At 47.4% G+C, this 22464-nt stretch overlaps 1 protein-coding gene across 7 annotated transcripts in view; it reads left to right on the top strand.

The window, feature by feature from the left end:
• SETX (senataxin) overlaps positions 1-22464 on the top strand; it is a 61576-nt gene that overhangs the window by 26113 nt on the left and 12999 nt on the right. For all 7 annotated transcript variants that reach the window (XM_061604195.1, XM_061604199.1, XM_061604196.1 and 4 more), the window contains exons 9-19: positions 827-4846; positions 6352-6454; positions 8035-8211; positions 8719-8945; positions 10851-11027; positions 12409-12565; positions 13968-14069; positions 15649-15794; positions 16976-17047; positions 18290-18439; positions 21752-21859. In XM_061604195.1, coding sequence (XP_061460179.1) covers positions 827-4846; positions 6352-6454; positions 8035-8211; positions 8719-8945; positions 10851-11027; positions 12409-12565; positions 13968-14069; positions 15649-15794; positions 16976-17047; positions 18290-18439; positions 21752-21859 — 5439 coding nt within the window. The remainder of the gene's footprint in view (positions 1-826; positions 4847-6351; positions 6455-8034; positions 8212-8718; positions 8946-10850; positions 11028-12408; positions 12566-13967; positions 14070-15648; positions 15795-16975; positions 17048-18289; positions 18440-21751; positions 21860-22464) is intronic.

Here is a 22464-nt window from a genome sequence, read left to right as displayed (position 1 = left end):
AGGATTGGCACTGTAATTAGAAGCTTTATTAAACAAGCAATTGCCTGAGGACACGCACTCAGACAGAGTCCTAGTGCAGGCCCCCAAACACACTCCACGCAGGAAGTTTTATACCCTTTCAATGACGTACATACATTACACAATTACACAAAGAAGCTGCATGCATTTTTCCACAAAAGGCTATAGGAGACCCTTAGTTCCCAAAATACTCATGTCCAAAATAACATGTTTTTCCTCTTCTTGTAAGTCACCCGTTACCTGTTTTTCCCATTTGGCAAGCCTTGCAATCTCTAGTTTCCTCTGCAAGCTATGCAACAGCTCCTCTCTATTTTTCTGTTTAGCATGCAAGGAAGCTGCCCTATTCATGACTACCTGTATCTTTACATGCAATGAAGCCTAGCCAGTTTGGTGCTCACTATAAAGCCTAAACCAAAGATTTTCATCCACATGGGTTACAGCTGCCATCTTCCCTGATAACTGGCCGTGTTGGCTGAGGCTAATGGGATATGGAGTCCTGAAGGACCACAAATCGTCCCTATTACTGCCCTAGTGAAACCCCTGAAGCAAGAAGGGCATTGTTGGATATCCAGGGGGGACATATGAAGCTGCCTTATACTGAGTCAGACCATTGGTCTGTCTAGCTCAGTATTGTCTGCTTTGACTGGCAGCAGCTCTCCAGGGTTTCAAGCAGGGAGTCTCTCCCGGCCCTACCTGGAGATGCTCCTGGGGATTGAAACTGGGACCTTCTCTGTGCAAGACAGATGCTCTACCCACTGAGGTGCAGACAGCATGCTACTAAACACTGGCTTCCTGGTTTCTGTTTCAGGGTGCTGGGCGAAGGTCTGCCATTTGTCCCGATTACTGCCCCAACTTGTATGAAGATATGCAGACACTGACTGACATGTTCCAGTTTGACATTGGCCGAGACATGCGGTTGCACAACAGCACATTTCTGTGGTTCATCCCTTTTGTCCACTCTCTTATGGACCTCAAGGACTTGGGAGTTTTTTATAGCTTAGAGGTCATCCGCCACCTGTGCTCGGAAATCAAAGAGGTCCTCAACGACTCTGTTCAGTTTTGTGACAAAGTGTCCGAATTCTTCATCTGGATCCTGGTGACTGTGTTGGAGCTCCACCTTAAGAAAAATTGCCTGCGTTCTTTGTGGGTCAGCTCAGAGAAGTGGGTGGGGGCGGTGGTGAATTGCGCCAAGCTCCCAAGTGCAGTGTTCGCGCATGGTGCCGAGAGGGGGAAAGCCAGGAACTACTTAAAAAGCACAGCAGCGGCATCATCTCGGGAGCACGAGTCGATACAGTCTGCCTGCATGAGGCTGATACGTAACATCCTGAAGGAGGGCTGCCAGGTAGGGCAGGCACTTGTTTGTAAGCCGTACCTCGACAAACTGAACTTGCATCGGCGCAGCCACACGCACTGGGAGCTGAGTCCCCAGGAGGCGCAGGAACTGAAGGCGTCCCTGAAGCAGATTGTACGAAGCATGTGGAGCAAATCGTTTAATCCTTCCTCCCACGTGGAAAGCCCTGCTGCTGTTTGTATAACTCCGCCCCCTCTGTCGATAAAGCAAGAAAGGCAGGAAGACAGGTGTCCAGTGAATACCCACGATGAGCATCCACCCTACTTGTCACTGGCAGGGAAGGATGAAGCCTATCAAGAAGGCCCATCATCCAGAAGAAGCTGTGGTTTGGGTGAGGAGCGTTGGGAGGACTCTTCTAAAGACCCAAGTCTTCAAAGAACCTCTGGGTGCTATTTGACCAGCATTAAACAAGAACTCAAAGAGAGTTCAGTACAGGAAGGCAGTAATTTGAGCTTCTTGTTAGCAAACAGACACATGGATGCCCAGAAAAAAGCAAGCTGTTGCCAAGTGCTGGGGGACCAGAAGAAATGGGATTCCACCAACAAAAGCTGTCCTGACCCAGGTTTCCAGAACCGAGAGACCAACTATGTCAGTGAGAAGGAGGAGAGGCCCACAGAGTCCAGATTTCTGGCTGACAAGAGCATTGATGACAGGAAAGGCAGCCATACAAGCAAAATCACATCTCAGAAACCTGACTTGACCCTGAAATTAAAACAGCTCGTTGAAAACAGGAGGAGGAGAAGTATCCTGTTGGAGATGGGAGCAGACAAACAGCAGTCAGTCAAAGACCGAAGCAAGAGCCAGGAAGGGCAAAAGAGTGAAATCATTGCCAGCAGAAACACGCCAGTTGTGTCACTCTGCAAATCCGAGGCCAGCTCAAGCGATGCTTTTGTTAGCAAGTTACTCTTCACAGAAAAGGAATCCAAGGACAGGCTGGCAGAATTTAGGAAAGGAGAGCAAGACTCAGAAGGAAGTAGCACGGACGACGAGATGGCCAACGTACCGTTTGAGAAGATCAGGCAGGAGCTGGTGAAAAAGAAAGCAGCAGAAGTTGCTGCTGCTGCTGCAGCCAGCCCAGAGACAGATTCTCAGATTGACCGAGACCTCAGTAAATTGTCCATGGCTGCTTACGCCAAAGGAACCAGTTTTCCCGTTGACTCGAGCCAAGAAGATGGCATGCATTTCCAGAACCGCATAAAAAGGAAAGTTAAAGGCACTGCTCGATCTTGGTCTGCCAACGAGGGCAACGAGTGGTCATCTGATACAGACAGTCTCTCAAACCAAGTCATTATTATATCTGACACTTCTTCAGATGAGGATGAAAACAAAGTCAACGGGGGAGAAAGGAGAAAAGGGGAAGTGGTGGCATGCCTTGAGAAGCGGTCCAGTGCCCAGGGGCAAGAACCACTGACTATCTCAAACCCCACACTGCTGTATGAGGAATGCGAGTCCCAGTTGTTTGAGTTTGAAACTGAAGAGGAGATTCACTCTGAATGGCAAGATAGCCAAATGGAGGAGAAGGCAATGCAGCGAAGAGGCCTTTCAACAAAGACGAGCAACTGCCCTACAGCACATGACTTAGAGCTTGTGAAGCAAATAAATGACTGGGGTTACGATACAGACTATCTGGGGAATGATATCACTGAAAAAGCAGCAGAGGATCTTGAGCACCAGGTAAAAGATAGTAAAACTAAAGCAAAGCCTGATGCATTGGCTCGCAAAGAGTGGGTTGGCGAGGGAAACCCCATGGTTTGCTCAGATGTCACAGAGGCACGTGCTTACGGTGGAGAACGTGCCACACGCATAGATCCAGTTCTGCCCTGCGTGCCAGCATCTGCTCGTCATTCAGGGTCAACATCTGTTGTCAAAGAGTCCACTGCTAGGCCAAGAAATTGCTCAGCGAAATCTCAGCAGATTAAAACTGCTAAGGAAAGTCCCAAGAAAGGAAGTGTTAAGCCATACGAGCACAATAAAAAATCACTGCAAGCAAAACCGGCCAGATCAACTCCTGCTGTGGTCCCGCCAAACAAAGTCCACCGTTTTCCTGCCCCGACATCGGTGACGGAACAACTTAGCCTGAAGAAGAAAGTTCGTAGAGCAGCTGAACTATCTCAGCGTACACAGGACAGCATTGCTAAGTTGCGCAGTTATGGCAAAATTGCGGGTGAGGTGGATGTTCCACAGCAAAGAAGGAAGTCGCAATTAATAAAGGCTCAGCGTCTGAATATGCGAAATAAGAAAATGTTGGCCTGCCAAGAGCGTCAGTTCTACAGGCAGATGAGACCCAAAGAGAGAGAGAAGGATCGATGTGCGCATGGAGGCGATCCTGAGGCTCAATCAGCAACAGGAGGCAAGGCAGGCCCAAAGCCTGCCAGCATGGTGGTGATTGAAAATGAGGAAGAAAGGTCTGACCGCTTGAGTAATTCTTCTGGCAATGAGAGACAACTGTTGAGGCAAAGTTCACTAGAGAGAGGGGAAGTCCAATCCACACCTGTCTCTCCAGTGAAGGAATTTCCATCCACCAGGCAAGAACTGGCCAATGCTGACCGAAGCATCCAAGAAAGGACCACAAATGTTCCAACCTCTGTGGGCAGCTTATGTTCTTCTGTAGCTAGAAGTAGTAAAAGCCACCCTGTGATCTTGCCAAGTCCCTCCTCTGTCTCTTGTAATGAAGAGGTGGCTTTGAAAGAGAGCGAGCCTCAGTTAAGTGCAAACGTCAAAGCCGGCGACGACTTATTCCTAACACAAATGGATCCAGTGGACATGGAACTGTGTTCGCAAATAGAAAATGGCAGTCACCCTACAGGCATGGAAATAAACACACCTGAAAGTACTGAGATATGCAAGCACACAGGCTGTACTGAAAAGGTGAATAAAGCAGGAGAGTACTGCAGAAACCATTCAGATTGCGACCCACCGGACCATGTGTTTGCCAAACCTTTTGCAGCCCCCAGGCTTTCCACAACGAAAATCTTCAGTTCCAGCAATTCTTCACGAAGCGCCAACCTCACCAAAGACCTAGAGAACGTCCTGAAGCCTTTGGCACCTTTGAAGAGCAAATCCTATCCGTTGAAGCCCCCTGACCCTAAGGTGGGCGGTTTGAAGCTCAAAACTCCGACGTTGAGTAGCATTTTTCGGCCTCAGAATTCAAACAACACCCCCCAGTTGCAGAACGTGCCAAACAACCATATTGTTCATAATGGCAGGGTGCCGACCGCTCCCAGAGCTGCTTCCCGGCATGAAGCTTGGCCGCCTTTTGCACAAGCAAATGGCGCAAATGCCCAGCAGAGGGACCACAAAATCTTTGTCAAAGAGGTTCTGAGGTGGAGCTATGACATGTTTGCAAACTTCAGTCTGTTGGGGCCACCGAATCATCTCTCTCAGTCTATTGTGGCCCCTGCCCCAACCAGGTTTCGGGATTACGATGACTACTTCAATACTTTCTTCCCCTTAATGATGCTAAACGCCTTTGAAACGGTAAGTGAACCCTCTCTGAGCTCTTTGCAGTCCAGTTGCCGCTTGGTTTAAAAAAAAAAAAAGTATGTCATGTCTAGACTGTTCAAGATGGCTTCCACCAACAAACCTTCTTAGGCAAGCCACACTCTCTTGGCCAGACTTGCCACATGGAAAGCATCTTGGCTGCTTGTTAGGAACATAGGAAACTGCCTTTATATTGAATCAGACCCTTAGTCCATCTTGCTCAATATTGTCTGCACTGGCTGGCAGCAGCTCACCAGGATTTCAGGCAGGAGTCTCTCCCAGCCCTACCCAGAAATGCTGCCAGGGATTGAACCCTGGGACCTTCCTCCCGCCAAGCAGACACTCTGCCTTTGAGGACCAAGACGGCTGGCGCGAGGCAATTTCAAGCTCTCATGTGGTTTACTGTTGTTGCTGCTGCTGGTGCTTCCCCCTCCTCTAACTGGTAGGGAAGATTAGGAAGACAGCAGTTGTTTTGCCCACCACAAAGATTTATCTGCCTCTTCTATCAATTGTCCTTTGGGAAGGACCAGCCCCAAGGGGGTGGGCTGGGCTGGTAAAAAAAAAAAAAGGTATACTCTGGCTGTGCACATACCATACTTTTAAAGCATTTTCTTCCTCCCAAAAAATCCTGAGAACTGTAGTTTGTTAAGGGTGCTTGGAATTGTAGCTCTGTGAGGAGTAAATTACAGTTCTCAGTATTCTTTGGGCAAGTCATGTGCTTCAAATGTATGGTATGTATACGCAGCCTGAGACTGGAGTGAATGGACCTAAGTTGCCTGTATCAATTTCAGTAGGTCTAACCTGAGTAGAATTAATGCTGGCTACAACTCATTGCCAGGTACCTGTTCCTGCCCCACTGGCTGGTCTCGCATTATTATTATTATTATTAGGAGCCCAGGTTCCGCCAACCCTCCAGAACAGATTTGGAGGGGGCACACGCTGTGACAGGAAGGGGAAGGAAGGTTCCATTGTGCCAAGTGGAAATTCTTCTGCTAACACGCTCAGTTCCAAGCTGCAGTAAATAAATAAATGTCCCCTTCATTCTGTACTGGGCAGACTTTAACTGGAGTGCTGTGTCCAGTTTCGGGGAGACACTCTTGTAGAGAGAATGTGGGCCAGGGGTGGGGTACCCTTCGGTATCGGCTGGCAGTGGGGGGAGGGAGCAGCTGTATACAGGTGACGGACAGGACCAAAGCCTTAAGTGGGCAAGTCCAGTGCTGCCAACAAGTGTCTCATTTTCTTTCTCTGTCTCTCTCCCCCTCCGCCCAGCTGCAGTTTTGACGTAGAGAAACAGACCCCAAAATGGGATTTTGTAACCCTAGTTGCTGCTCTAGGGTGGTGGGTTTTTTGTTTTGTTTTTGCAATGGGGTGGGGGTGAAAAGCACCCCTGTGTACAACCACAACACAGCCTGGAATCCAGACCAATGGTTTTAGCAGCACACACATAGAAAATCTCTCCCGTGATGCCTGTTAAGTCTATGCTTGGTTTTTCCCCCCTGCAGGTGGCGCAAGAGTGGCTAGAGAACCATAAATCGAAAGAGCAAAAACCTTGCTGCTTGACTTTGCTGAACTTTAGTGCAGACCAGAGCAAAGCATATTTTACAGGTGAGAGAGTCTCCCTGCATGTACTTTCTTCTTCCCATCTCTTATTTATTTATCTAAATATTTATGAATGGCATATAAAATATTGCAAGGTGGCACAGGACTTAAAAAAACACAATACTGTGATAAAAACACTACGTATGGCAGACACATCGATAGAAGCTGTTTGGCAGAGACTCTCGGGCCCCAAAGGCCTGTCTGAATAATAGTTTTCAGAAGATGTGTGAAAGTGAGCAGGGAGGGCTCCTGCCGAACTTCTCTTGGCAGGGAGTTCCACAGGACAGGGCCTGGTGGGTTTTGCTCATTTGCCCTCCTTCCGTGAGTGGTCTGCACTCATGGGCAACGAAACACAGCTGCTGATTGCTCCAGAGTTCATTGCAGAAATATTAAGAGCAGGAAAATGTGCACGCTTTATTTCCTGAAGTATGTAGAAGCTACTGAAGCTGAACTTGGAATTTCAGGCATTTTCAGTGTACAGTTTGTTGTGTTGCTTTTTTTCATTGAAGAAACCTGTGGATGTTGGCGTAGGAATATAGGGATAGTTTTCGGGGACAGGGAGCTTTCAGAGTGTTGGGGTGAAGCGTGCATGCATTGTAGCAGTCCCTGTCTTACAAAAGAGGCATTCCCTCCCCATGTCAGAAGGGGGTAATGCCTCTTTGGAGATTCTGCCCACCAACCACAGTTTATGGAACATAACGTCTTGCAGAAACTGCGGCAGAGATGCGTTATTGGCTGCTGTGGTTCCGTCCCATTCCCTCCTCTGGAGTAATAAGCCTCAAGAAACTTTGCAGTCAGCTAAGAGGCTGCAACAAAGGGGAAACCTCATACCCAGCCCGGGAGGGCACTGGAGGATATCCCTCATCTCTGCTTCCCCAGTGAGCAATGGGTCTTTAACTGTAGAAGAGGCTTAGGAGGCGTGCTGGGACAGAGGGAAGGCGAGTGACTGCAGTGGTCCTCATGAGTTCCTGTTCTCAGTTCTGGATTGGCCATTGTTGGTGCGAGCCCATCTGTGCTTCATGTGCATGGAAGGAGAAAAGGTTTCTTTTGGGGAAGGGCCGTAGCTTTGTGGTAGGGCATCTGCTCTGCATGCAGAAGGTCGCAGCTCCAATCCCTGACATCACCTATTCAGAATCATGAGGACTGGAGTCTTTATTTTTAGCTGAAGGAAAATAATTCAGTGAAAGAGCACATCTGTGCACGAAAAGGTCCTAGGTCCAATCCCCAAAGTCTCCAGGCAGGGCTGGGAAAGATTCCCTGCCTGAAATCCTGGAGAGCTGCTGCCAGTCAGTGTAGGCAACAGTGAGCTAGATGGACCAATGGTCTGATTCAGTATAAGGCAGCTTCCCATGTTCCTGTGTTTTGGGATTCTCAGCTAAGGTGTCAGAATGTTTTCTCCTTTGGGCCAGCCCTATAATGTAATATAAGAAGCTTCTCTGGGAATTTGCATCTGTACCATTTTTGAATCCTTTGAAGCACTTTAAAAGCCTCCTGTTTTTTTAAGAGCTTTTGGAAATTTTACAGCCTTACCTGCATGTGGCTACCTGTTAGCATATTTTCATTCTGTGTTCAAATTACTTCCCCAGCTAAGGTTTCAGAAAGTGATTTGGACAAGCAGCAGCATCCCAAGGAAGATGACTTGGTCTTTTTAATAGTCTCTGGAAAGCGATCCCTCTATGACGAGGAGGGCGAGGCAGAGTGCCGTCCAGTGCGCCATGTTGGCCTCGTGGATCGGTTTATTCCTCCACCAGTTCGGGATATGAGTAAGTTGTGTGTTGTTGTTGTTTTTAAGTCAGTGGTTTTTTTAAAAACTATCTTAGCCAGTCTTCAGTGTCATTAGATTATCTGATTTTTGGATTGGTGGGGGGTCCTTTCTGCTACTTGAGTGTGAAACTCTGGCTCAGTTTAGGTATTGTACTAAGCTTTGTGGTTAAGGAAGCTTAACTATAGTTTGGTGCTGTCTGACTTGGCAAGCCACAGTGTATGGTCAGCTGGCAAGCCAAAAACCATGGTTTGAGATCAGAAACCGTGGTTTGATGTGGGGTTGCAAGCTATGGCTCAGCATGATGTCTGAACTGACAGAGTTGCAGCTATCGCTCTGCTTCCGGTGGGGTGCTGCTGGGATGCTGAGCAGATAGAAAATGAAAGAACTCTTACCTGTGTGTGTTGGACGAGGTCTCAAGCATGATTTGGGTTCTGAATGATGATGGATGCAAACTGAGTGTGGTATCTGAATTGTACCTCTGTCTTATTTTTATATATATAAATAGAGAAGAAAGAAGAGCAGGCTGTCTGTCACCTGTATGTTCAGACACAAGGGAACTTGTCGCGCATTAATAAGAGCGTCAAGTGTGTGGTGGTCAGCTCTTTGGTGACGATGAAGCGAATGTTCAAGGCCCTCCTGCTGCTGAACCGAAGCCCTCTGGTCAACTCCATTATCAGCTCAAGTTACTCCGACTTCTCTCCGGCGAGCTTGAACACGGATGCCGAGAATTCTGTAAGAAAGTGTAAAATTTGTCTTAAAACTGGGACTAGCATGTTTTCTTCCCAGCGGGCTAAAGACCTAAAGGGCAGATAGCAGCCGTATAGCCCCGTCTTGACTTGGGGAGGTATACGATTATTTGCTACATGTTACACAGATTGTGTGTCCAGTCGCCGTGTGTTAAGTCGAAGCTCCCCCAGAGATGAGTAGAGAAGACTGGGCGGGGGAATAATACTTCTCTCTGTTTTGCCTGTAGCAGCTAACATTCCCTGCTGGCTTGGGGAGGGGGGTACCAGTAGGAGCTGAGGAGAGGTGAGAGTAGCAGCAGGTGGAGGTTCTCTCCTTCTGCTATTTCCAGGGAAGCCTCCAGGATTCTGGCTTACATGCTGCCGCTTTTTGTGTGGCGTCTGTAATGTGTAGCCACAAATTTGCAAGCCTTGGAGACAGGACAGGGAATTAAGTGTACAGCAGGGGTGAGGACCCTCGGGTGCAGGGGCCGAATGCGGCTCTCCAGGCCTCTCTACCTGGCCCTTGTAACTCTTCCCAGGCCACATCCTTCCCACCCGCCTAGCCTTGTGTCCTCCTCAAGTGTTTTTTGCCAGCCTGGAGATGTGTTCTTGAACTCTGATAAGCCTCGTACTTCTCTGGATTGAGAGTAGTCAGTGAAGGCTCTAGCCTACAGAACAAAGTGGGAGGGGTCACATTTATTGCTCTGCCCACTTTTGCCTCTGCCGTGTGGTTCCCGGAAGGTTGCCCGGGAGGGAATGTGACCCTTGGCATATAATATCACCTACCCTTTTATGTCTTCCATTTGGCTACATCTCATGTAATATGTAGCTAGATGGGGAATAACGCAAGGACTGATTCCCACCTGTGATTTTGCAGCCAAAACTGGGCTAAGTACACCATTACCAGTCTTAATGCTGCTGTAAGCCGGCCTTCCTCCAACCTGGTGCCCTCCAGATGTTTCGGAGCGTTGTTGTTAGATTTATTAGTTGCTTGTTACCTAAAGGTCTCTAGGTGACTTACGTCATTGCAAAATAAATATATCATATCATAAAACAGCCACACCCATACAACTCCCTTCGCCCCAACCATTGGCCATGCTGGCTGGGGCTGGTGGGAGTTGTAGTCCAAAACATCTGGAGGGCACCAGGTTGGTGAATGTCCACAGCAACCTTCCCCAAACTCCCTTTCTATTTATTTATTTGCTTTCTATCCTGCCTTTCCTCCCGAAGGTTCAGCTTGTGGAGTTGAAGGTAGGATGGCCTAGTGAAAGAGCTCTTGTAGCAATCTTCAACAAAAGGACAGGTCCGTTGAAGAGAGGATTCCAAATCCCGGGGCTTGTATACCTCTGACTTTAGGACAGATACACAGGCTCAGTTTGCATGTGATGCTAAGACAAACCATGGCTTCGTGCAAAAGCAACAGGCTCTCAAAGAGGAGATGGTGCTGCTTTGTTCTTCCTCTGGTCTTGCTTCTGTGAGCTAAGCCCTGGTTTGGCTTAGCATGTCATCTGGGGCACATGTAAACAAGACCTTCAGTGAGACAAACCATAAGCCTGAGTTCAGAAAAACCATGCTAAGCCCAAATCATGGCTTGGCTCTCAGCAGCAACAACAGAGCAAAACCATCACTATCTCCTCTCCAGGAACCCACGTGCTCACACTAAAGAATGATACGGCTCAGCGTTAACATGCAAATCAGGTCACAGAAATCTCAGGAACTGAATTGGCCCATTCCCAATGAGTGACATTCCTTTGTCCTCCCCCCTCCGATAGGCTTCTTATATGCGAGAATTTTTTTTTTACAATAATTTTTATTCAAATTTTCATAAAACAAACAAAACAAAATCAAAAACATAACACAATAAAAATAAAAATAAAAAAAAATAAAAAATTTGACTTCCGACTTGTCACAGATCAGCCATATCAGTTATATGCGAGAATTTAATGAAGATCAAAGGAGAGCCATTGAGATAGCGTATGCTCTGGTGACGCAGCAGCCATCATTTCCCAAAGTTTGCTTGATCTACGGACCACCTGGGACTGGGAAATCTAAGACTATTCTTGGGCTTCTTTACTGCATCCTCAATGAGGTGGGTCATGTCAATCACCCTGCACACCCTTACACTTATAAGGTGTGAGAAGAGCCAAAAGGCTAAAGAGCAAATGCCATTCAAGGTAGGCTAATGCTGGTGATGAATTTACAAACAAGCACCTACAGTATTTTGTATTTTACATAAACAAATTAGAGATTTTGGCTTAAGTGCTAGTTAAGGGCAGTGGCCACAAATCAGTGGTAGAGCATCTGCCTTGCATGTGGAAGGTAGGGTGGAGTGTCCATTGCCTGAAAGCCTGGAGAGCTGCTGCCAGTCAGGACAGTACTGAGCTAGGTGGACCAATGGTCCGACTCTGCATAAGGCAGCCTCCCGTGTTCCTCTTTGGGGAAGACCATAGTTCAGCAGTAGAGGACCTCCTCTGCATGCGGAAGGTCCCAGGTTCAATCCCTGGCATCTCCCGGTAGGCCCGGGAGAGGCTCCCTCCTGAAATCCTGGAGAGCCGCTGCCAGTCAGTGTAGACATTGTAGACAGTACTGAGCGAGACGGACCAATCGATCTGAGTATAAAGCAGCTTTCAATAAGCCTATATAAATCTTGTTAAATAAATAAATAGTGGCACCTTTTCTGTTTTTAGCGTGGTATTTTTAATTTTGGTAGGGTTGCCAGCTTTTTCTCACACTCGCTCTTTTTTTTTTAACTGGTTCTGCCCATTGGTATGAACCACTCACGCTTTTGCTGTACTATTTTTGGTGCCTGCTAAAAACTTCTTTCTTTAGGCAAGCCTGCCCAGACACGTAATTTCATTACACACGTTTGTTGTTAAAACCTCTTGGCTTTATTTCTATTCTTGTACTTTTGTTATGATTACTGTTTTTTTAAAGTCTGTTTTTGCTATTTTTAAATAAATATTACAACTCTGCGTAACCACTTAGAGATATTATTCGATTAAGCAGTATCTAACTCTTGTTAGGAAGCCACAGACCTGAACTTACGAGATCTGAACAGGGTGGCTCATGACAGATGCTCTTGGAGGTCCCTGATTCATACGGTCGCCATAAGTCATAGTCAACTTGGAGGCACATAACAACAACTCTTGTTAAACACTGAAAAAAATGCAGCAAAAAACAAAATATGCAGCTGATGTAAAACACTGGAGAATACTATTCCTTCTAAATTTCTGTGTGTCGGTTTGCTGTTAAAGGCAGAGATGTTTGGCATGGGGGGAGGGGAAATGGCAACTCTAAATGGGTAAAGATTCTCATATGACCTTCCTTTTAAAAAAAAGAATCCATTGGGCAATATCCAGTGCTAGTCCTACTTAGAGAAGACTAACATGCCCATTAATTTCAATGGGTCTATGCTGAGTTAAACTTAGTTGGAAATAACCCAACGTCTCCCCCCCCCTTTAAATTTTCAGAGATCTGGGCAGGAGAATCCCGTGCAGAGCATAAACGCCAAGAACAAGCGGAACCGCGTGCTGGTCTGTGCCCCGTCCAATGCTGCTGTTGACGACCTGATGAAAAAACTAATTCTCATGTTCAAGGAAAAATGCCAAGACCGGGATAAACCTCTGGGTACGAGGACCCAACTTACCCAGTTTTCACATCTGTGGGAATTAGCTCCTTGGAGGCTGCAATTAGTCTGGTTATAACTGAAGAGCAAGAAATTAATACAGACCCTCTCCTTCCAGGGTAGTTATCGGGCACTTTACTCTTCCAATGGCATTTGTCCTTGAGAAGATGGGGAAGGATCCTAGCTCAGGACCTGCCTTGCATGCAGAAGGTCCCATGTTCAGTCCTGAACGGCATCTGCAGGAAGGGCTGGGAGAGAACCCAGTCTTGAACTCAGGAGATCCGCTGCCAGTCAGTGTGGACACTGCTGAGCTAGATGGGCCAGTGGTCTCACTACAAGGCGGCTTACTATGTTGAACCTTTCTGAGATCCTTTGGGATGGGGTTTGAATGCCAAAGGCCCCCGATGTAATCTCCCCAGATACGCTTGCCTGGCGCCATCTCTTGTTTATAATTTAGATTCCGCAGCAAGTCTTTCTTGTACTCGCTTGTGCTTTTCATGGCATTTGAGATCCTTTAAGTGTTTTTTTTAGCGCTGCAGTTAATCTGCTAAAAGCTTTACTGCATTTACTTTTGGGGGGGGGGTTGGTTTTAGTGTCGTATTTTTATTTTACTTTTTTTATGTTGAATTCTGTAAGCTGCCATGGGGGCATTGGCGACCAAATGCAAGCTGTAAATCCTGCAAAGAAATAAAATCCCTGGCATCTCCAGTTTAAAAAAGCAGAAAGGGCAACCCGCAAGTACCAGGAGGAGGGGAAGGGGTGCCTGAGACCTTGAAGACCCACAACCTGCTGGAGTTGGTGGCCCCAACAGTCTGCCTGTTGGTATAAGAGGACAGCTTCATATTTTCATTGATATCCAATGACTCTGTTGGAGTCTTCCTCCGGCGGCAGCTATAACCCACCTTGCAGGGTTGATGTGAGGAATATATACTCCTGCAGGCCAGCTCTTACGTTTAGTCTTCCACGGCAGGGGTTGGGGAGCCAATGGCCCTCCAGGTGCTGCTTGGCTCCCAGCTCCCCCAGCCTCAGCCACTATGGCCCAACGGTCAGGGGTTATTGATTGATCAAACTATAAAACGGGAATAGAAAAGAACTGGGAGGGGTAGGACAAAGAGAGACAAAACATGGGATTACATTCAACTAAGTTCTACTCAGAGTAGATCCATTGTAACGAATGGGCATACATTAGTCGTGTATCAGTTTCAATAGGCTTACTCTCAGGAGGGCTAAGATTGGATGCAGCCCCTGGTAGTCTGTTGGTTAGCCTTATAAGTAACAAGATGTAGATTTCAAGATCTGCTAAGCAAATTAAAATTATTTTTGCCAAATGCCTTTTTTTCTTTTCCTTTTTTTAAAAAGCTAGATGTAATCCAGCAGGGCTCTGACTATCTGCTTTATATCTAGGAAACTGTGGGGACATCAACCTGGTGAGGCTGGGGCAAGAAAAATCGATCAGCAAGGATGTCCGGAAATTCAGTCTGAATGTCCAGGTTGACCACCGAATGAGTGAGTCGCTCAGAGATTTTTATCACCATCGGCTGTCTCTTATTAGTCCTTTTTAAAAAAAATAGGGGGTCCAAAAGCCTGTTCATAATATCTATATGTACTATAACTTGGGGGGGGGGAACTCCTTAAGAGGTTGCTTATTTTAAAAAATTAAACAATAAAACATATAAGTGAATAATGAAACTATAACCTAAATCCCTTCATCTTAAGTCATTCCAGCATAATTTAAACCACAGTTTTCTAGTTGGGCCCTAACTGGAAGCTGTGGTTTTAATCAACACCAGAAGCGTTGGATTTCAGCATGACATAGAGGGAAGGAGGGAGCATGTGGGCACAAGGCTCATTCTCATCCCAATAAACCATGGCTTGTTTGATTGAGGCACAGCGCTGTGTCTGTAGGAAATACTTCTGGGGAGCTCTGTGTGGTGCCTAACTGTAACATTTCTCTCTCCTGGCTTTTCCAAATGGAAGCACTGGAAAAACAGTGCCTGTTTGCCCACTTTGTGCCAAGTGGGCAGTTATTATACAATCCTAAAAGCTCCATGACCTATTTTTTGAGTGGGAAACGAGTCTCTTAGGGGTCAAACACGTTCACCTGTCTACACCTCACCCTCGCCCTCTAGGAACCTTCAGTAAGGAGCTTGCTGCCCTCTTGTTCTATCCCATGTATAGGTTGACTTAATCTTCAGTAATATGACTTGGCTGGCTGTGTTTCTGCTGGAATGTGGGCCTCTTTCCCACAAGGTAAACTTCATGTCCCACATTATTACTCATTAGAGATAAGCACATCCCACTGACATGCGTTCCAAGTAATCGTTGTGTGTTACGTTGTAATTACTTGCGTCAAATGTTGGCATTCTGGAAGACCCAGAAATGTCCCTATCATACATGTTTCAATGCTGTCATTTTGAGGGGAGTGATGCTTTAAGAAGTCAGGATGTCTTGGATTACCTCTGCATCAAACTTCAGGTCCTGAAGTTGTGTCGGGTAAGCATAGCTACCCAGGAGGAAAATGTAAAGAAGTACCGTTTTGAGTGGATTTGTCTCCTAATAAGAGTATCTGGGACTACACATCTTCCAAATTTCAGGACTCCCACTTACATATATTTTATTCCATTGATCCCAACTTCTGGAGGAGCCCAGGTGGCAAAGACATCAATATTTGTTTTAAGCGTTTTACAAACATCCTCTCATCCAGTGATCTCAAGGTTGCCAGGAATAGCGTCTTTCAGCCATCAAATGCCTGGATAAACAGGAATGTTGTTAAATTCCTCCTGAAAGTTGGTAACGAGGGAGGCAGCTGCACTCCACCAGGGAGGGCATTCCACTAACAGGGAGCCACCACTGAGAAGCCCCTGTCACTGGTCAGTGGCACCACCACCAAAGCTTATATATAGAAATGTGCAAACAAATTTGATACTACCATAAGTGGGTGGGTTGATCAGTCAATCAGTCTATGTACGCATGTATGGCTATCTTACTGGTTTTATGTAGTGTGTTTTGTATTCAATGTAAACCTACTTTGAGCAAAAAATGGGATGCGAGTGATTATTTAAAAGCATTTGGTTGGATCCTGTAGAGAGAGCCACCCTTGGCAAGGACCAAGACATCCACAAGCGGAAAGAAGAGCTGGACCGACAGCTGGACGCGCTTTCTCGCCAGCGCGCGCTACACAGAAGTCAAAGTGGACAGAAGGCGTTAAGGAGCGTGGTTAATTGGACCGAGGTTGTTACATCTAAATCGGGGCACAAGGGTAGCCTTTGTACAGACTGCATTGCGGAAATGTTCTGCAGTTGAAAAGCTGGGAAGGCTTGGAGGAAAGGGAGCACAGCGTGTGTGCATGCGGGGGGGGGCAGGCATGCTTTTTTTGTTCAAGGGCTCAGGTTCAACCCCCAGCATCTCCAGTGAAGGGTGATGGGGAAGACCCTTCTCTGCCTTAGACTTTGGAGAGCTGCTGCCAGTCAGAGTAGAGAACACTGAGCCAGATGGGCAAATAGCCTGGTGTAAGACAGCATTTGATTGTTCATAGTGAGGGGAAAGGCTTGGAGGAAGAACATTATAGCACAGAGGACCATCGGAAGCTGCCGTATATTGGGAAGCTGCCGTATATTGAGTCAGCCATTGGTCCATCTAGCTCAGTAGTGTCTACCTCAGGGGTATAGGGAGCCTCTGTCTGTCCCTTGGCGACACTCCCTCCCCAGCCCTGCTGGCACCCTCCTCGAGTGCTTTCACATGGGTGGGATGTGCCCGTGAACTCTGATCACTCCTCTCGCTTGCCTGCGTGGAGGGCAGAGGGAGGGTTGCGACTGTGTGTAGAAATTAGGCTGCTATTATAATTATTATTTGTTAGATTTGTTAGTCGCTTGCAACACTTTTAAAAACAAAAAGCAAATATATAACTGCATAAAAAACCAAAACAACAAAAAAGCAACAACAGCCACCCTCGTACAGCCACAGAAAGCTTTGGCAGCACACGAATAGCAAACTATATCATCCTAGTCTTTCAAAAGCCAGGGGTGGGGGGAAAGATGTCAATGAAGGTGCCAGGCAGACCTTACTCTTGAGCGCATTTCGCAGACGGGGAGCCACCACTGAAAAGGCCCTATTGTACAAAGGTACACCCACCACTGGCATGTGGCCCCTGTAAGGTTGCGCAGAAGGGAACAAGGCCCTCAGGCTGAAAAAGGTCCCCCCCCCACAGTCTACATTGACTGGCAACGTTTCTCCAGAGTTTCAGACTCAGGCTGGGGGTCTCTCCCAGCCCTGCCTGGAGGTGCCATTGGGGATTGAACCTGGGGCCCTCTGCATGCAAGGCAGATGCTCTACCACTGAGCTACAGCCTGTCTCCCATGTGTGGTTGATTATTCTTGTTAAAAATGATGGTGTGCTTCTTTTCTTCCTTTCAGAAACAACAGTTAGATGAGGAAACGTGCAGGCTTGCACAGGAGAGACAGCGGCTCGCTGTCCAACTGAAGGAGGTAAGAGTTTTCTCTCCAAGGTGCTCTTAAAATCAGTCTCACTCATAGCACTGCTTCATTTCATAATGCAAAAAGAAAGAGTTACTTTGTCTTGGTTGAGTTGCAGCTGGGAAACCAGGCTATATCTTTGGTCTGTGCAGATCACTGATTCGGTTTCACTGTGGCTGCCTTGTGCTGCTGGTCTTGTTGCATGTCAGCCATGTGCTGTTAGCTCCACCAAGTCCATAGAATCGTAAGAATTGGGAAGGACCTTAGAGGTCATCAAGTCCAACCCCTGCTTGATGGTTTGTGTTCAAGTGTGGATGGGCCTTGAAAAGCACATGGAGTTGACAAAAGCTGAAAAAGGAAATTAGAAGAGTGATGTTCTCTCCCACTTCCTCTTTCAGCTCTACATGCTTTCTCTGGGGTGGTGGGGATGGGAGGTAACTCTCCTCACCACCTCATGACATATAGAGGGCGGGTCTCGGGAGCTTCATGGGCACCAAGAGAAGTCCTCAAGGGTGCTGTCGCACCTTCACACATGCCTTCAAACAGGCCCTAAGCAGTGTTGGGCTGGATGCATCCCAAGCCACAGGAGCATAGGAAGCCGCCTTATACTGAATCAGACCATCAGTCCATCTGGCTCAGTGCTGTCTACACTGACTGGCAGCTAGTCTTCATCCACCTCTGTTTTAACCATCATTCCACCTGCCCTCATTGTCATTGTCACTAATTCCCCAGTAAACCAGGAAAGAAGTAAACCAGTAAGCTCTCTGAGGATTGGGAGGTTTGGGAGAAGATGTGAACATATCTGGGCAACAAGGAAGCGTGCATCATGTTTTGATGCACGTTTACTCAATGCAGAATGATTTCCTTGTAACTGAAGGTGTCTTATGCTGAGTCAGACCATTGGTCCATTTGGCTTGGCATTGTCTGTGCAGTGGCACTCCAGGGTTTCAGGCAGGAGACGCTCCCAGCCTTACCTTTAGGGGTGGCAGCGACTGAAGCGGAGAGCTTCGGCATGCAAAGCGAGTGTTGTGCCGTTGAGCCTCATTTCAGCATCTGAGCCGATTCCTCCTCTCAAAGAAGCAGAACGTCATGTTCAACCATACATTGAGCCAAGGACTTGATGTGTCTGTTCCAAGGAGGTTGACTGGCCTTGGCTTGCTTTTGTAAAACCAAAACAGGCAGCTGGAGGAAAGCTGGGAATCCGGCTGAAAACTGGGTGCTCTTAAAAAGGAGTTCCCATTCTTTTGTCCCAAGGTCCGCAAACGGTCACAGGAGCTGAAAGCCAGCATCATCCTGGAGTCTCACGTTATCTGCTGCACACTGAGCACAAGTGGGAGCACCCTGCTGGAAACCGCTTTCCGGCGGCTGGGCCGCGACCCTTTGAGCTGCGTCATTGTGGATGAGGTCAGTGGAATGCCGTATTCAGGGGAGGATCGCGAGCACCTTTGGTGTCTTTGGCAGGTAGCAGAAGCAGCCCCGTGTGCTTGGGCTGCCTCGCTTTATCTTACACAGAACTTGGGTCTGTGCTGTTTTCTTCAACGGCTAACAGGGAGAGGAGGCAGCGAAAGGGTGGCTGGTTCCAGCCAAGCCAATGGAAGCAGAAGCGACCCTGCTGTCAGTGGAGGCTGGCCTGTTAAGGCAAATGGGGCACTGCCCCACCAGCCCCCACCTGCCTCCTTGACCTTCTTACCCATTCCAGGGGGCTGATGCTGGCTGCCAGCTTCCTCCCCCTTAGTTTTGCGCTTGTAGATCTCAGCAGGGAGGAGAATGGGGGGGTGGAATGACAAAACCAGTATTAGTTGCTTCTGCCTGCTATTGCCGGGTACATGGTTTGCATAGATTGGGGTGGCTAATCTGTGGCCCTCCAGATGTTGCTGGATTCCAACTCCCATCAATCCCCAGCTGGCATGACCAGTGGTCTGGGGTGATGGGGGTGGTAGTCCAGGGGTCCCCAGTGTGGGGCCTGTGTGCACCAGAGCACCTTGCTGCCAGCCAAGGCCCCCTCCCCCCTCCCAATTTTTACTTTACCCGACTTTATAGATGCAAAGCTTGCTCTCTGCCCCAGAACCTGCATCAATATCTTTCAAAGAGGAAAGAATTATATTAATGGCTGCGAGCTGTCAAGCAGCCCTTTCGACTGACAGGCTGGTGCCTAGATTAATCACCCTAGTTAATAAATGCAAGCTAGCAGTCAGTCTTGGGCTGTAAGCAGCCTGTCCTCCATCGCCCCATTTAGCAAAATCTGACACCTTCCCCACCAGCCTCTGCCAGGGCAGGAACAACTGACGATGTGTTAGCCTTCACCATGTGCTGGGAATTGAAAATGAGGGTGGGAAGAGAGTTCCTCTCCTGGCTTCCACATTCTGAGAGCAGAAATTTGGCTTTTTAGTGGGGAGAAAACACTTCAAAATTCAGTTGTTGTCCAAGAAACATCATCATAATCATCAGAACAACAACAACAATAATAAATTTATATCCCGCCCTTCCCCTCTGTAGGAGCCCAAGGTGGCAAACAAGAACACTAAAAACACTATAAACATCATAAGAACAGACATTAAAATATATTTAAATATCTTTTTTTAAAAAAGCCTTAAAAACATCTTAAAAAGCAATTCCAATACAGACATGAAGGAGCTTCATCCTGGGGCTGATGGGAGTTGTAGTCCAAAACACATCTAGAGGGCATCAGCTCAGGGAAAAGTGAACTGCAGCAAAGTTAATCATACAGGAAAAGCAAAACGTGGTGAGGGAGCTAAATGTTGGTGGGCTAAGAATTCCTTTTAAAACTGTTTCAGTTGATGCGGCCTGATGACGCAGACAAAGTGCTTGCGATGATGAGGCCAGCAACGTGTCCTCTCAACCCTTGCCCTTCTTGGCTTATTAAAGCTTGCCGAGGGGGGTTGACCGAGTGGATCCAGGGTGTGGTCAATGCATCGTTGCGGGAGGGAGTGGTTCTAGCTGCCCTGAAAGAGTTGGTGATCTGACCGCTCCTGAAAAAGCTCACCCCGGACCCATTGGTCTGCAACAATTACCAACCGGTCGCATATATCCCCTTCTTAGGGAAGGTAGTTGAGAGGGTTGCAATTGCAAGTACTCTTGGATAAAACAGATTATCTTGACTCGTTCCAGTCTGGGTTCAGGCCTGGTTATGGGACTGAGTCGCCCTTGGTCGCCCTGATGGATGACCTTTATCGAGAGAAGGACGGGGGAAGTGCAACCCTGTTATTCTTACTTGATCTCTCAGTGGCTTTTGATACCATTGACCATGGTATCCTTTTGGACCGACTTGGTGAGATGCGTATCAGAGGCACTGCTTTAGTGGCTCCGATCCTATCTCCAGGGTCATTTTCAGATAATAGTATTGGGTGATCGTCTTTCAGCCCCGTGGCAGTTGTGCTGTGGGGTGCTACAGGGTACCATCTTGTCCTCTATGCTGTTTAACATCTATATGAAGCCCTTGGGAGTAGTCATCAGGAGATTTGGGGCGAGGTGTCAGCAGTACGCTGATGATACCCAGCTCTATTTCTCTGTAACATCTGAATAGGGAGAGGCTGTGCAAGCCCTGGACCGCTGCTTGGACTAGGTGGTGGGCTGGATGACGGCCAGTAAACTGAGTCTGAATCCTAGCAAGACGGAGGCGCTGTGGGTTGGTGGTTCCTGAGTTCAGATAATTGGTTAGTTGCATGCTTTGGATGGGGTCGTACTCCCTCTGAAAGAGCAGGTCCATAGTGTGGGGGTGCTCCTGGATTCATCTTTGTCACTAGAGGCCCAGGTGACTTCAGTGGCTTAGGAGTGTCTTTTACCAGCTTTGGCTGGTAAGACAGCTGTGGCCCTTTCTGAAGCGGAATAGCCTGACCAAGTACTGGTAACATCCAGGCTGGATTACTGTAATGTGCTCTATGTGGGGCTGCCCTTGAGGTTGGTCCGGAAGTCGCAGCTGGTGCAAAATGTGGCGGTGAGACTGTTCACTGGGGCAGGGTATTGCCAACATGTCACCCCGCTGCTGAAAGAACTGCACAGGCTGCCCATTTGCTACCGGGCCAAGTTCAAGGTTTTAGTCTTGGTGTACAAAGCCCTACACAATTTGGGACCAGGATGCCTGAAAGACCGTCTTATCCCTTATATACCCAGTCGATCACTGCGCTCTGCAGGTGAGGGTCTCCTGCAGATATCGTCTTATCAGGAGGCCTGTTCTGCACAACATAGGAAACGGACCTTTAGTGTGGAGGCACCTACCCTGTGGGATTCCCCACCCTTAAATATTAGACAGATACCATCTATGTTTTCTTTTTGGTGCCTATTGTAGACTTTTCTCTTTCAACAAGCCTTTTAAGTTGAGATCTATCCCCGTCTGTGTTGGAATTGCTTTTTAATATGTTTGTAAACCTTTTTTTAAAAAAAACTTGTTTTTAACCTTTTTTTCTTTTTTAAGAATCCTGAGATCCTGGCTTTCCCCTCCCCTGTCTGCAATCCACCCACCCACTCACCCTTCACTCCTGAGAAATGACTTCAGAGGGTCAGGGGAGGCTTTTCTGGAGGAGCTGCAGGTGAAGGGGATGGGTGTATCTGATGCGAGCAGAACTGCCTTTTCACGCATCTTAGGCTCCACGCCTCTGGCATTTCTGCCTTGCCTTGAATAGGCTCTGCCTTGGCTGTAACGTTGTCTTCATTTCTCTCTCTCTCTCTCACTCACCCCGGGTACTTTCTCGTTAAAAGGCCGTTCAGTCTTGCGAGGTTGAAACTATCATCCCGCTCATTTATGGCTGCAAAAAGCTTGTCCTGGTTGGAGACCCCAAGCAGCTCCCTCCCACGGTTAAATCTGTGGTAAGTGCACCAATAATTAAGATGTTTGCCCACCCAGGAAAGATGGAGTCGTGCAGCCAAGAGATGGCAGGCTGTTCATAAGTGTCTAACAACCCTGCTTTTCAGCATAAATGAACTGAAACATTTATCAGGTCCTTTAATGGTGTTTGAGCTGCCTCCGTGACAGTGATCAAATTACTTGCCTGATCAGATGAATCTTGTGATTCTGTGGATGTCTGTGAAATTGGCCCAAGTTATTACCGCATTGGTAGACTTCACAGGCCTTACGGCAGGAGAAACTAAATGCATACCAATTACACTGCGAGACTGGGTGGGGTGGGAAAACTCATGTATGCTCAGGTATGCAACAATTACAGGAATTCCTTTGCACAATTGAGGAGAAGAGTTCTGGAGCCGAGCATTTCCTGTGGTGGTCATGGAAGGAGAGAGCCTTGCCACCCACCCTTAAGTTGTTGTTGTTGCTTGTTCTTTATTTTTCATTTCATTTATGAATCTCTTCCCATGAGGCATCCCAAAGCAATTCACAATACAATAAAAGACTATGTAAAACAGTTAAAACAATTGCATATATAAAGGCATTTTTTTTAAAAACTGTCAATATAAAA

Source organism: Rhineura floridana, chromosome 20 (genome assembly GCF_030035675.1).
Source record: "Rhineura floridana isolate rRhiFlo1 chromosome 20, rRhiFlo1.hap2, whole genome shotgun sequence".
Classification (NCBI taxonomy): Eukaryota; Metazoa; Chordata; class Lepidosauria; order Squamata; family Rhineuridae; genus Rhineura; species Rhineura floridana.
The sequence above is the reverse complement of the archived record's forward strand: the minus strand, read 5'-3'. Positions and strand labels throughout refer to the sequence as shown.